Source organism: Phalacrocorax aristotelis, chromosome 8 (assembly GCF_949628215.1).
Source record: "Phalacrocorax aristotelis chromosome 8, bGulAri2.1, whole genome shotgun sequence".
In the NCBI taxonomy this organism is placed as follows: domain Eukaryota; kingdom Metazoa; phylum Chordata; class Aves; order Suliformes; family Phalacrocoracidae; genus Phalacrocorax; species Phalacrocorax aristotelis.
This window is the reverse complement of record NC_134283.1, coordinates 8,885,816-8,902,192: the sequence shown is the minus strand read 5'-3', so window position 1 is coordinate 8,902,192 and position 16,377 is coordinate 8,885,816. Positions and strand designations below refer to the sequence as shown.

The 16,377-nt window shown below is 35.7% G+C and overlaps 1 protein-coding gene across 1 annotated transcript in view; it reads left to right on the top strand.

Moving 5' to 3' along the window:
- The window catches only part of CDH8 (cadherin 8), a 134,858-nt gene that overhangs the window by 79,052 nt on the left and 39,429 nt on the right, over positions 1-16,377 (top strand). The window contains exon 7 of the mRNA XM_075101338.1: positions 4,149-4,285. Coding sequence (XP_074957439.1) covers positions 4,149-4,285 — 137 coding nt within the window. The remainder of the gene's footprint in view (positions 1-4,148; positions 4,286-16,377) is intronic.

Here is a 16,377-nt window from a genome sequence, read left to right as displayed (position 1 = left end):
GTGCTTAGAAGAGATGAAACATATTCTCTGATCTTTCCATCACTTGATCTAAAAGGTATGAAGTCTATCATAGATTTACAAGCAGGTGTATGGATGGGATGCAGAGTTATGGCAGTGGTTATTAGTCTGAAATCTCTGTATCAGCCAAAGAAATTGAGACATCTGTAGATGGATGGGACTAAAGGATGCATGTGGTGTATGGTACTTTTCTCGTTGTTGTTGTTGTTGAGCCCTAAGCAAGGGCATCTTTGAATGGCTAAGTGATAATGTGATATTCAGCTGAAGTAAGCTTTCATTATGCATGAATATGAACTGTCTCTTCATGGCGGTTGTTAGGTTAGTCTAACTATATCAAATCTTTCATAACCCAGTGTTTTTAAAATCAGCAGCAAAATTTCTCTTTTGTCTTTGCTATTCTGCTGTCCATGTATTTTAAGGGCCTGGCGCATGTTTAAGCCCGATGGTGAAAAGGATTGGCAAATTTGTCTAATAATTGTAAACATGGTCAGTAGTTTGTCTTATTCTAGCCTAGTCATTTCAGAAGCATGCATCAGTGGCTCACATCTTACCACATCCAGACCGCATGCATCTCTCTTGGGAAATGGACCCAGTGAATTCAGCTAAGCTAGTTGTAAAGCTTTACTGTAGTTTATTTAGTAAGGGTGGTACATTCTGGCTTTTAGTATAATCAGGCTTGAAAGATCATTATCTATTAGCATACAAATCTATTGATTCCAGTAGTACTTATTCCATGTTTCTGTTGTTATTTTATAACCATGGTCTATTTATCCACAGTAAATTATCTTGGATAAAGCATGATCCAAGTGCGTAGAAAAAAGCATGAGTAATAATTGTTCTTCCTATACTGTGTCTGCCCTCCTATAAATCACTGCCCTTCAGTGTCTTTCATTGTGCAGAGATAAGCTTCGCTGTGGCAGGTTTTCCCCATTCATATCGACAGAGATTTCATCTTTGGCAGCAGTTGATCATTTTCTTAATTCACAGCAGGCCTTAAAAACCTAGATACGATTATTTTCTGCCTCCCTAATGGTACAGCTGTTTATCTGTCACTAAGTAGCATGTCCAATCCGCCTGGCATTAATAAACAACGGTGATTTACCACTGATGAGGTATCAGTACTGTGATTCAAATCTCAGCAGGTGCAGCAAAAAAGTATTTCTGCTCTTATTTAGATTGGTGCAAATAAAGAATAATTCAAATTAAGTCATAACAGCAAAGCAATAGTGCAGGAGCAGAACTGAGAATCATTTTAAGTCTTCTGCTAAACCACTATAGGGTTGTTCCTATAATTGCCATAGCAGACCCATAAACTAACCAAAACTTTCCAATAACCTGTGCTGGGTTTATGGCAATTTCAAAAGATATTATTTCCCAAGATATTCTTTCCTCATTTTTAGAGAAATGTATGTTTTATGCATAGCTTATGGATCTGACAATGCATTCCCATTAAAAAGAGTTACAATACCATTATAATGAAAACGAAACCGCAAATGTACTATTAGTTTTCCCAGGCTTATGACACTGCAGATTTTATTTTTTATTTTTGTACCAAATATTTATCAAATTAAAAGCAGGAGAGGGTTTTACCTCTTTCTAGTCTTGTAAAGCCATGTAATGTATGTTAAAAATATTTCATTTTGAAAGCAAGTTTTGCATTGTGAATAAATACTGTTCGGATGAGATGAAATGCAATATAATAAACTCACAGATGTTACACTCCCAGTTTTATAACTTCAAAAAAGGTACTGCAGGAAGACTGAATGGAAGTTTAAGAAAGAATTTACCCTTAGAGAAAAACTGTGTCTTATCTCAGTGGAATTTATGTCAGTCCCAGGTCAACTAAACATTAAATAGCATATAAGCATTTCATATTTTATTTCATCTCTGGACTGTAAAAATTTCGTAAATGTTTGATATCAGCAGAGTTCTTTCTGCATCATTACATAAACATCAAGATTTAAAATATGGTTTTAAGTGATGACATCTTAAAAAAGTTATCTTGATTGCTGTTTTTCTTATATTTTCTTGTGAAAACCCATGAAAGTCTGTAAGATATTTTTTACTGACTTCACTAGTGCCAGAATTTTACCTCTAATACTTTAATTGGAACTAGGGAGACATCAAAATAAGGTTAAGATACATTTTCAAAAATGATTGCCTGGAGTTAGGCACCTACAGCTTTATTCTTCCACACAAGTGACCTGATTTTCAGAAATGCTGAGGATAGTACAATTCCTGTTAAACCATTGAGAACTGAGTCTGTGGAGCTCACTAGAAAATCAGTTTACTTAAATGTCCAAATACAGATGCTTGTGCCTAGCTTTAGGCACATATATTTGGAATTTTACTTCATCTTTTTTCTGGTACTCTTCTTAACCAAACTACTTCTTTTTAAGTGAGTAAAACTATTTCTTCTCAGAGTTTAAAACCAGAAAACTTAAATGTCTAACAAATCCAATTTCCTAGTTAAACAGGGGTTTTCACTCTTAAGCCCATTAGTTGTTAGGTACCTTACCACTGTGATCATGCTAGCCTTGATCTTTACTAATACAGCCTTTAAACATCTAAACTTTAAGATTTTGATAAATTTTCATAATTTAGAGCTATTTTTTGCAAGTGATTTTTACTTACTGAATGCATTGCACAACCAATCTAATTACAGTGTATCTTTCTTTCTAAATATGAAAATATCTGACATAAATAAAAAAAAATGAACGCCATAACCCTAAGCTTTGAAATCAAATCCTAATGCAATGTCTACCAAAATCAATTGTGTTATGCTGGAATGAGTTTGAGTTCATCAGAATATGTTTATTGTAGCATATAAAGGAACTTCTGAATCAGAACTTTTTATGGAAATTGCTATGATAAAGCATAAACCAGAATGGAATAATTGATTTTCAGGTAACTCTGCCATTGTCACTGCTGCAAAATATGCTCTTGTGCTTTTATCAGTGAAGTTAATAGTGTATTTGCAAAAAGTAGAAATGTAATGAGAAACTGACCATCTGAGTCACTTTTCTGACCACTCTATAATATAATCCAGTGTGATACTGCATCCTAACTCACCATCTTAAGCCTAGATATAATGCAGAGCAGATGTAAAAATTGTCAGTGCATGCTGTGAGTTCTGTAATACATAGACATAAAGGCTTAAAAGGCTTTTATATAAATCCACAATTAGGATTCAGTAAAACCCCTTGAAGTCAATTTTTGTTGAACTGTATCAATAGTTTATCACTAAACTCTCTCATTTCATACCTTTCCTGTCAAAAAATTGGAAGGCTTAATTTTGTGATTTAGTTTCTTTTTACGTATAATACATTAATAAAATAACTCTGTGAAAATGGACAAACATAAAATCTTTCCTGGAGATCCTGTTCTGAGCTTTAAAACATCATCCTGGTTAATGCACTGTTGGAGCAATCTACTGCAGCTCTTCCTTGTTGTCAAGCTGGCTTTGTTTAGGCTGCATAATTTACCTGGACATTCACATTTGCAAACTCTGACTACCTGTCAGATGAAACTCATTTTGTTAAAAATCGGTGACGTCAGTCCATAAAACAATCAGTCCTTCAATGTTTGAAGTGCTTGATAGGAAAATGGTGATTCACTACCTGTGTTCTGCCTATGCAGCTGCTTGAACCATAACCAAATAATATGCTTGGAGAATAGTTCATGCTTCATTAATCTGAAATTTATTGGTAAAATAATATTATTCAGCCCTTTTCAAAATAACCGTGAAGCCCACCATTTTTGTGTGCTTAATACATTACTGTTGAAATTATCATCAGTTACTGTGAAATACCATAGAAACTGTCTAATAAATGTGATGGATTGTGTAATTAACTCTTGATCAGCACCGTTTTTCAAAGATGTTACCCAGTGAACCTGGGGGCATTTTATGACCTTCACACTGGGTATGCAGCTAATTACTCCTTGGGCAATAATTATTAAGTTTTTTTAGTCTCAGTTTGTCATTTTGTCTTATAAATTATTATACTATTGAGTTCCTCAATCCATTTGGCTATAAAACTGCAGCTCTCAGAGGGCTCCCTAAATTGTCTTGTGATTGTATGGATTACACCAACTTCATTAAGTAGATTACAACACTGTCTGTTTTGTAGGTTTTCCATTGATCGGCATACTGACCTTGAGAGACAGTTCAACATTAACGCAGAAGATGGGAAAATAACTTTGGCAACGCCGCTGGACAGAGAAACAAATATGTGGCACAACATAACTATTGTAGCTACAGAAACGAGTAAGTATTTGTGTGTACTGGCTTTTAGTTCTGTTGGGTTTAGAATTTTTAACAGTGCGTGCAGTGGAAATTGTGTATAATTCAGTAAAAGGTAAAACAGGATGGATTTTCAAAGTACAGAATTTTTTAAATAAAACTTTATTTCTGCTGAAATTCCATTTCTTCTAGTTTTCAAAACTGTATTTTTTCAGTGAATACAGTAGTGTAGATTTTGAAGAGATACACAAGTACAGGGTATATGGGGTAAATGTTAAAAAATGTTTTTAAAACCCCAAACCAAAGCCTTATATTTAGTTATGTTAAGAAAGGAAAAATAAGGCTTTGCTATTGTAGAAGTAAATTGTGGACTCAACCCAGAAGTTCTTAATGCTGAGTGATGTTGTTTCAGTACCATAAATGATTAAGCACATGTATAATGTTGCATGACAGTAGTCCTACTTGATACACATGAATAAATTTACTCATAAACAGCTATAGACAAGAACATGGATTGTTCAGATCCACAAAACTATTGTGACTGATCTGTACACCTAAGACATTGGGAGCCAGGAGTGTCACCTTGTCTGGGAATTATGGGTCCTAGGTTTTAGTCAAGAAGAATTTTTGATTCATTTGGAATTTTAAGTGCTGCTGGCAGGGTCACATATGACAATGTAATTTATTGTTAATATTAGCACTGTATTTTAGACTATATATTTGACATAAACATATTGTAGCAAGGGAACACATTCAGAACGTAAGTCTGTCATTCCATGTCGTCATCTTAACTGAAACGCAAACTATGAAAATGTTTCTGCTGACGTATCTACTCTGAAATCAATATATATGCGTAATTCCTGTATGTGCATACACACCTGACACATTGTTTTAAAAATATTTGCATTCAGAGCCTGATGATCAGTGCTGCTAATTCTTGCATGTAAAAAATAAAGTGATGTTAATGCTTGTTTTCCCCCCACAGTATCTTTTTTAAAGGCTGTAGTATTATGATACAGAACTTTTAATGCACAGCTTCATAATACTGTAGCTATGAACATAGTGAATGGGAGAACAAAATATGCTTATCTGGCCCATTTTTGTTGTGCAATATTTTTCTGTAGTACTTGTTTTCAAAAACAAGCATGTTGGGAAACTGTGTCAGGTAACTGAAATGGGAAAATGAGAAAGATAGGTCTGAGTATAAACTAAGCTCTCAATTTACAACCCCTGTAAACTGTATTTCTATGACCTACCTTAATAATTTGTGTATTTCATTGCCAGTAGTGCAGTAGTGCCAATAGTGTCCTGTTAATTACTGTTAAATCTTGCAGGCAAACACTACTTTGATAAATTAGCAAGAATACTTTCTGCTTGCAGGAAAGCCAAGCCGACACAGGGAATCAAATTACGTAAGGAAAGTAAGCAAGCTCTGGTTTCATAGGACAAATTTTGCTCAGGTTAATATCAAACCAGTTAATAATTTTGATGTTTTTAAAGGATAAAGATATAAAATTTCCATACCAATTTTCTCAAGACACGAGGAATGTCAGTTCATGAGATTTACCAATGGCATGGAAAACAGAATTAATAGTTTGTGATCCAAAGTTTTCAGACATTGGAATATAAGATGTAAAGTGAAGTAATTTTACATTTTGTTTCCTCCAAAAAGTTAATAAAGAACAAAATAAAAAGAATAATTTTTCAAGAAACTCCTCCAATTCATTTTTTGGTCTCCCTTGTACAGGTAAGTCAGAGCAAAGTTACCAGAAGTGCACTTTACTAAGCCACATCAGAATCATGTCTGCCTGTTGCACCTTCACATTTTTAAAACATAATTATACTCAAGAATTTTGTAAGAAGTCAGCCTTGTCGTTCGGCGTCATGGGAGCCTCAGCATCTAGCACTATTGTAAAATTGCCTCGTATCAGACTGGCTATGAAAATACCGCCAATCATCTTCTAAGCATCTGTGTTCCTGCTGATGGCTTATTTTCGCATTCCTAATATAATTATTTGACGTTTACATAAAATAAGAGCTTAATTTCATGGACTACTATCTTTGCGTATTTAAGAGAAATTATTTTTAAACTCCTTATGAGGAAACTAAATGTGTTCATAGAACTGACATGCAGGGTAAATGGGCATTTTTAGATTTTTTTTCCCAACACAGTAATAAGCAATATCTCTGTTATAAAATAACAGAAAGCTGTTGGAGGCAGACACAAGCAGCAAATGAAAATAGAAAGTGTGTCATTATGATGCTTTCACTGACAGTAATATTAATGCACTGCTGATCTCTCCCATAAAAATAAATATGTCAGCATCATTCATATGGAGGATGTTCTCTTCCTTGCCTAGCTGTTTTCCAGGTTCACTTCAAGGCTCACCTCTATTCCTGTGGGTCAATGATCAGAGCATTTCATTGCCATTACACTTGCTTACAAATTGTAAGCCATGATGTTATTTTTTTCTTCTTGATACCCAGCATGGTAGATCCTAAATATACCCTGATTTATCAACACTTTCATAGATAAACACCAAGTTTTGCCAAAACATAAATCACTACTTCAGAACTTCGTGCTGGTAAGTTACCTGCAGCTAAATTTGTGCTTTAAGCAGAGGTAATTTTGGCAGTTTTCTGCTATCACCATGACAAAGTTGTTCTTTTGTATCATGCCTCAGCCACTGTCTCAGGCAGGAATCTTCCAAGACAAGATTGGTCTGGCTGAATTGAGCATAACTACTTCTGCATTTTCACCTGGCTTGAGGCTGAAGATTTTTTGATTCAGGCTGGCTGATCTCTTTGAAATCAATCAGATTTAGAATGTGTGTGGATAGTTTTAAAGAAGATACTTTTTAATCTGAGTGCCCCCAAATGTAAGCTTAACCCTTTCATGTCTAGCAAAACTCAGGTAGAAACACAAAAGTATGAGCCAGTGAGAACTGTGACTCTTTTCTGTGAGTACTTAACAGGAAAAAGACCAGTTCGTTTTCTTCTTTGTTGGTTTTGTGGTTTTTTTTTGTTTTGTTTTTTGTTTTTGCTTTTTAGAAGGACATTTGCTTTTCCTATTCATAGGCAAGTGTCTGCCTAGTTCTAATTCAGAACAAATTCATTTGCTATTGGTGACAAATGCTATTGGTGACAAATAGTATTACCATCATATTCCGAGACCTGTGCAAAGTGAGACATTTTGGAGTGTGCCATTTCCCTCCTTTCACTTCCCCATCACTAGCAGATTCCTTCCAGCCTCTTTGAAGGAGTTTCTAGTTGTCTGCAGCCTTTCTTCTCACGTGGTTAAACTGTCTGGCTAAGACAGAGTAAGGAAAAGTTGCCTTGAGTGGCTCTCCCTCAGGGAGTTGCCCAAGCTTTTGTATTGCCTTTGTGTTCTGGTTCTCAAAACATGGAGACAAGTTGCATATAGTTTTATGCCTCCAGTTTAAATCACAGTAACTACATTGTGTACTGGTTGCACGCTGCCTAGAGATAATTCTTCAAATATCTCATCCTTATGAATCTTTTTTTTGTTACTAAAGATAAAACAATGCAAAGAATGATCAGTGGAGAAGACTGGACTGAAAGTGATTAACATGGTAGAGGTGATATTTAGGTGACAGTTTCAGTATTTCAGATTTAGTTATATATTATCCATTAATTTAGTGAAAAACAGTAGAGAATTTCCTTCTGCAGCTTTGGTCTTCTCAACTGCTACCCTTAAATCTGTCTACTCTTAAATGATCCATTCCTTCTGCACATTTCTTTTCTATTGTATGATTTCTTATTCTTCTTTCTTACATTGTCGAATTAATTTTTGCTTCTTTGTTGTTCAACGTTTTTCCTCTCTGGTCATGTAGTGGCTCCTCTATGTTGATGAATTCTGTCATATGGATTTTTAAGAGAAGAGAATATTATGAAGAACTTTAACCTCTTTGAAAGATCACTGTGAAACACAGGCTTAGCATTCACAGAAGAAATATGGCGAGAGGACTACTGAATGTTATTGCACCTGTGAATTGATTCTTAAATTTTCTTTCTACATTGCCATACATCCAAGTTTACTCTGCTGAGTAAGTCAGGAGCAGGAACATGTAGATGATTACAGGCTAGAGGAAGAAGGCTCCCTGCAAAATGACCTTTCCCTGACAACGTACCTTTTGGTCTGTGGATGAACTTTGTTTTCTGTCACTGACTCTGGACTTCAAATACTGGACTAATGAGAGTTCTCATTGTTTTGTTGTGTAGTTGAGACTTACGTGAGCTTAAAATGGTATCCCAATGTTGGGAGGTTTATTTTAGCTAGATGCTTGAGAGAACAGGGATGGATGTAGCCTTGCTTTGTAAGTCAGGGCTGATTATGCAGCTCGTATGTTTGGGCTCTCTGGAGTTATGCCCTGAACAGGAAAGGAATCTGGAGGCATATGCAAGTATTCTCTGAGAGCCTGAATTGCAGTGCAGTAAGAATGAATGATTAACTTACAGGCGTTTCTTTTGGTGCATCCTTTTTTTATCTACAAAGGCTCATCACATCTTTGGTTCTTCGGTACTTTTTCTGAAATGGAATTTTCTGCCATTCAGTAAAATCTAGTAAAGTCAGGAGCCTAATAGTCATACGTGATCCCATTCATCTGAACACACAAATACAACTTTTAGTTTGTATAAGTTAAAATTATAGCTATAACTACTGTTCACATTGACATGCTTGTGTTGCTTGCATTAGCTGGTTAGCAATTTTGCTGGGCAGTGAAGCAGAGCAGAGTTCAGGCTGGGCTAACCTCAGTATTGTCTCAGTTTCTTGTACAGGTTTTGCACTACTTACCGAGTTATGTGTTATCAATGCTACTCAGCTACTAAAAGAAAATCAAATAGCCATGATTTATTTATTAGAGCATTTTTGCTACAGTTTGCACAGATTCTGAATGGAGTTCAGAATCACTGATCATCCAACCTATCAGACTGTCATACAGGTATAACGCATATAATAATTAAACTCTATCTTTTTTCTGTCTCCAGCTCCATGGATCCATGGATTTCTATTTCCACCTTCTAATGGCTGTGACAGCCACATTGCAGATATTTCCCTAGCATCCTCACTGTATGTCTCATTAATCCTAAGGAAATGCCCTGTATTTCAGTCATTGCCGGTTAATTGATATAACAAAAGCAGTAATAAATGGGGAACTAACGTAGTTTGAAACCAAAGCAAAGACATCCCAGAGAAGCTGTTTTAACGTAGGCAAGAAAGAAGTGTATTAGTAACATAATTTAACTGCACAACATTCCTCTAATTTAAATATGAATATATTGATATTTGCATACTCATCTGTCCTAAACTGTAGCTGAGATCTGCTTGAAATACAGGATTGCAGTGAATTCTTTGAAAACAAAAAGTATACTATAATGCATTCACTATTAGCAATGCTTATCTGGAATTATCATTTTAAAAAGTGAGGTAATCCTTTTCTCAAGAATATGTGTATTCCATAGTAGAAATTCACTGAATGATGCCATAGATTTCAACAAGAAAAAAATTCTGAACATATTCCATTTGGCAGCCTCTGAGATTTGTGAAAAAAATGCACCAACAAATAACAGAAACCATGGCTCATAAACTTTAAAGACAACTAAATGATGATCCCTTTAAAGTCCCTAAGCTTTTTTTCACCTGACATAACATGGAGTGGGCTATTCAAGATTTATAGTTTCTTCCTAGCCTTCTTATGGCTGTGCGCAGCACTAGATTCCTCAGGCTGTATTCAGGTCGAATCTCAGTTACCGTTTGTGAGGTACTACCGTGAGCATATTCAAGCATAGACAGGTTCTTTTATAATTAGTATAGACTCAAGCCTTTTCAGATATACTGGGAAATACAGAGGTGAAGTGTGCATCCATTTGCTCTGTTGCATCAGATTGCAAGAAGGCTCTTCTAAAACTTCTCCCTCTCCTCACACTCTGTGCATCACATGCACAGACATGCAACAAATCTGCCCACTTGGGAATTCCCAAGCCAGTGCAGGACTGCCTGGGAGAGGATATTTCTCTTAGCCTAAAGCAATGCTTTTAGCCAAGTTTTAAATCTCTGAACGAAGGGGTTTAATGGAATTTCTGTTTTCCTTCTTCTCCTGGCACTGCAGTTATGGAGCTATTATTTTCCCTTTGATTGACTGCTTTATCGAATTATTCTTGGTATTCAGACTCAGTTGCCAAACAAAAAGCATACCAGTGGCTAGCTAATCCCCCCGCCCAAGTACTTGGCAAAGTACCAGAACCACCACAATGAGTAGAAATTCTTGTGAGTTATTAGTCAAATCAATAGACGAAAATACAGACAAGAACTTGAAATGTAAATGGTGATTTGACCACAATAAATATTTTCCAGGCATAGAGCATAGGAATCTCAAGGACAAAGCTGTGGGCTCTATCTGACAAAGGTAATTACCCATACCAGCTGCATTCTTTAGAAATGAAGAAGTATGAGGCAATTTTATCACCTAATGGGAAAGGGCATAAAGCCAGAAAGACTCTTTATGGTTTACCAAGAATATAAATACAATAATTGAATCATCACCCGGCACTTGCTCTACTAAAGTTATCTATATTGTATATTCCTTTAAAAATACAAGGGCACTAATTAAAAAGGAAGACAGACATAATTACTCTTCAGGATAAACCTTCAGCTACAATGTACTTTTTAATGCCATGGATACCTTTCCTTATGCTTTCATTTGTGTAATTTTATTTAGCCTTTTATTTGTAAAAATTGCTATAGGCATTATTAGCAATAATTCTAAAATTTTAGGGAGTTACTTTGGTGCATCATATAATTACCTCTAATTTAGGGCTGAGTAAATTTCTTAAGTTTCAGAAAGAGGGAAATAAGCCTTTATGGAGGTTTAAACAGGAGAAGCTCTGGTATATTAACCTTTCTCGCTTGACCCTTTTTTCTCTGGCTTAGTGGAACTCAAGCTAGATAATCCATCATTTTTGCACAGAAACACAGAATTTAGTAAGGTAGTTTTTATTCATTTGCACATAAATACAGGGTTACACAGAACTCCATAGATTCTAATGGGTCGTGGAGCATTTGCTATTGGTCAGTGGAGGGGTGATATATCACGTAAAGCTAGTTTGCAGTTCTCAGCTACGAAAGCACATTCAGACATATCACAAACTTTCCCATTAGTGTTTTTCACAGCTCAAGAATAGCAGGAGAGGTGATCCACATGGATAATAGCATGGGAGTGGCCATATTATGAGGAAACATAAATGGGAATGGAGAGTACTTAGGAAATAATCTCTGTATAAAATGGTCTCAGAGGTTCAGGGGCAAGCATTAAAATTCAGGAATGGGACGCTGAATAGAAGTTAGCAACCTCAGATTTTGAGGAAAGCATGTAAGGCAGCTGTGAATAAAGCAGCTGTGTAATTCAGTGCAAAAAAAAAAAAAAAAGTCAGAGGAGGTAATAAACATAATTATGGCAAGGAAAAGGAGAGAGATTTGCATGAACAGTCTAACTTCTTTTTATTTCTGGTTTCAGGGCACCATAAAGCCAGGCTATACATCTTAGTTCTAGATTTGCAAATGTTGATTTCACAAAAACATATTGGAATTGAGAACACTGTTCAAAGCTTAAAACACAAGAGGATACTAGGTGGTGTTTTAGAAGGGAATAAGGCTTTCTGGGGCACAAAATAGGTAAGGATTCAAGGAATACAAGGGTCATTAGTGACAATGCACTTGACTAATTCATGTGAAGTATGTTTGTTAATTACATTGAGCAAACTGGAGGCGTGGTTAAACTGACAACATACATATTATATTAGCAAAATGAATGCATTGTTAAACTGAAGAGCTAGCACTTGGCCATCCGCACTTTGAACATTTGAATTAGAATTTCTGAAGAAAAATACAGTTAATCTTAAAAGCTGTATAGTATTCATCTAGTTTGATAAACAGAATTAATCTACTTGAAAGTGAAATGTGATTATCTAAGATCTCCGTTGTTTTTTCTGTAAGGCTGAAACATGAGAGTAGGTCAGACTAGAGGTTTGTAGCTGAATATCGGTTTAGTTAACCTTCTTCAAGCACATTTTTTTTTGACAATAAAGGCTCTACTCAGAGTAGCATGCTTTGAGCTTCTAGTAAAGTTGCTGGATAGCAAAGAATGACTATTTTCTGGCTGAAAAACAGAGAGGATTTTTTAAAGGTACGTCTGATCTGCTAAGGACATCTTTTTGCTTATTGCTGAAGGTGTGCAAGTAAGAATGATTTGATGCTAAACTCCTAGAACCTGGTTCAAATCCAGCATATCCAGCAATATTTTATCTGTGAAGGAAACATAAGAGTAATTAAATTGCACTGTTAAGAAAATTAATGCCAGAAAGGAATATGAGCTCTAAAAATAACAGCATTTAAATACTTCTTTAATAAATTATTGTTTAAGAAAAATTTTTACTAAAGTATTTTGATGTTTTGTCTACCATTGAGGGATTTCTTTTGAGCTATTAATTATTTTATTTCAATCATGAAATCATTTAAAATTAAAAAAATCAGAATATTCCAGGCATCTTGTCCTCAATCAGTCTGCTTATTGTTATTATTATTGCTGCTAGTCATTATAAAATTTCATAGCTGATTATAATTGACAATAAGACCTTGCATATCTAAGTCAATATTTTATAACATTTTAATATGCATGATGTATTAGCATATTAACAATATAATTGCTCTAAAGTGTGGGCCAGATTCCTGACTGTTTTATGCTAGTGCAACTCCCTTGATTAAGCTGGAATTGAGCAACACAGCAGCAAATCATGCCCTGGTACATTTGTTCTGTCTTAAAACTTTCCTTCAGTCAATTTTCTTTGTTCCTGTTCACTGGTTTATTTTATAAGGCAAATCCTTGTCTGTCACTTATGGCACCATATTATTTCCTGAAACTTTTTCTCATTGTTATATATAGAAATTAAAACCTGTTACTTTCTCACAACAATTAAAGCATTACACTGCCTCAGAAAATAGTAATTAGGTCTGTGGTGTTGTGATCCACAAGAAGTAAAGATCCAGTAGCATTTCATCACACCGTTATTATTGCTAGTGTGTATAATAAAGGCAACAGAAAGATGTAGTTCCCTATGCTTTTCTGTCATGCCTAGCTCTTTTTTCCTTCTTATTGGCAGCTGCCACAAGGATGTGGAAAACCCTTTTCTACTTTTTGTAGAATAGTGCTTTCTAGTTACAGGTGCTTCCAGAGATTACAAATGCTGCATTGGTATAGCTTATTCTTGAAGCTAGGTGTAATATATTTATTTATTTATTTATTATGTGCATGGATTTTTTTCAAAAAATGTAACTTACAACTTCAGACATTTCTAGCTTGCCTTTCGTTATAGTTTATAGGTCCACTGCTAATAGTCGCTAAAACTTAAACCATATTTTTAATTTTTGCACTCGTAACAATTCACCAGTGAAATACTTAACACAGTTCATTTACTGAAAGTGACATAACTGTGAACTGCATCCTGACCTGCATCCTTGTTAGGGACAAATAAGGCTCAATAACACAGGACTGTATCAGAAATACAGGCTGTTTCCCGCCAGCATTTGTTTCAGTTTGGTGTCTGGACAGGTGTGTGGGTGGAAGGATGTTGGCAGTGCACTTTTAAAATTTTTTTTTCCTGTAAGGGTTTTCTTAGGATCTGTGAATAGAACAGAGTTGTTTGCATTGTCATAAACCTGACATGACTGTAGCAGCTTCCATTACAACCCACTCAAGCAGCTATACTAATAATTTATTTTGAATTATGTATTTGTTTACTCATATTGATGTGTCACATATATCTTGATTATGCGTCACTATGAATATAAAGCTCACTGTGGTCAAAATTAGATACGCAGAAGAACAGTCTCTAAGGAGATGCTGTTTGCATCCAGGGCTTCTGACAAGAGACAAGCACCCGTAATTGCTACTCAAATATTGAAAAAATGCTAGTTTCTGATCAGGATGCCCCTTCTAACTGTTTTCAAGCCTCATCCCATCCCTTTGTTCTTTAATATCCCCCCTTCTTTCTCCTAGAGCATATCCCATGAAATCTAATCACTCTTTTATGCAGTATGTAGGTTACATGTAACGTGCACTCGTGTAACCTAGTACATCTAGTATCTACTGTATCTTCGAGCAGTTTCCTTTTGGAGTCCATGAGAATGAATAGGAAGGGGTGAAACAAAAGTGGATTTTTCAAAACTCAAATATGGTTAAAGGGAGACTACTGTTCAAAGTGATTCATAATAACCAGAAACCCCTGAGTTCTGGGTTGTTCGGTTTTCGGGAGGGTGGCATGAGGGGTGAGGGTTGCCTCTGCTTCCCGTTCCCCTCCAGCTCTAAGGTGGATATGAATTAGTTTCAGCATCCTCTGCTCCCTCAAGGACAAAATTACAGCTTGCTACTATGGCCCCTGGTTCTCAATCACATTGCAGCAGCGGATAACTTTTCCTCTCTTACTGTGCATGGCTAAATTTAAACAGAACAGTATGTTTTGATTTTCCCTTTTAACCAGGCTTATGGTAGAAGAGACCCTCTTCACAGCTGTAAACTACATTTGAGGGGATGTTTTGCTTTTCCACTTTAGTTTTGCCTTTCCAAGCCCTTTTGATCTATCTGTGCATTCAGGCAAGGAAATATCATGCATATACACCACACAAAGTATGATACTTCTGTAAAAAATTACAAATATTTCCCAGTTTTGCAAATGGATCTTTCAATTCACAGAGGATCAGAGGTAATTACAGACTAAATATTTGTTAGGCTGCTGAATAACTGTGCAGCTTAATGGTATGAAAAATAACAGAGAGGTTGCATTTGAATGTCAAATTACAGCCTGCCCTCAGATAAGCACAACGGGGGCTAACCGATTCCATCAATATGTATTGTATCTGTATGAAAAGAATATCGTAACTTTTTAAAAACATAGTTTGATTATCCAGTTTTATAAATCAGTGTTGATACTTTGAAGTTAACAAAGTATGAAGTTTAAGTCCCTGTTTTAATTTAAATTATATTTACATTTTAAATCTTAAATTATTTTAAATGTAGGAAAAAGATAATGTAATATTCAGGACAAGGACTAGATTAAACTTCTAGAATAGATGAGATCTGACTAACTTCAGTAGAAGCTGAATCAGGCCTTGAAATGAAAGGGAAAAGTGCATGCCAACATAGTCTCCTTATATTTCTTTGCTACTACAGCGACAAGCAAAGAACTCAGCGCAGGGTTAGGTGGAATGTCCCTGGCTGACACTGCTTCAGCCAGAGTCCCTGATCTTAAGGGTCTTTTCCAACCGAAATGGTTCTATGATTAAAAAAATTATCCATTTGGTCTTTTTGCAGGCATGTTTCATTTTTGTGTAAATTATAGGTAATTGATTCAAAATTAATATCAGTTCTGGGCTATATTAAACAATTTTCATGTCTTGCATGCACTAATGTGGAAAAAATGAAAACCCCACAGAAAGTGAAAGTGAGTGAAAACTTTGAGGAGGGCCTGAAGAATATGGCTTAATTTAATTAACGTTTTCTGGCACGGCTTGTGCATCCATCACAGAAATTTTACTCTTTCCTTTTTTCCTTCGGTATTATCAACAACCTGAAAGTATAATCTGCCCTTTAGTCCCAAGCTATACATCTTATATGTTGATTAAAGGTAGGTATGTGGCCTATCTTAGTCACCACTTTACAGATGGAGTTGCTGAACTTTGGAAACCTCTTATCTACAAATTCAGCTTTGAAGTTAAGGACTTGAAAATGTAGTCTGTCCTCAGTTTCCCCTCCTCCCTGCCCTCCTTTCCAGGATACGCAGTCGAAATACACCCCTTGCAGCCCACCTGGTTAGCGGGTACGTATGGTTCTTCTGCATTTGTCCATGCCTGTGGAAGCATGCATTTTGCAAGAGTCTGACATCTTTTCCATGGCAATGAGAGGCAGAAAAGTGGACAAAAATGAAGGAGGTGGACGATGTTGAGCAAGTCCTTGGTTAAATTTGTCTATCAGTGAGGAAATAAAAATAGAAGGTAACATAGTTTTGCTCTTGACTTGTTCATCTTTCTTCTGGAGACCGTTAAA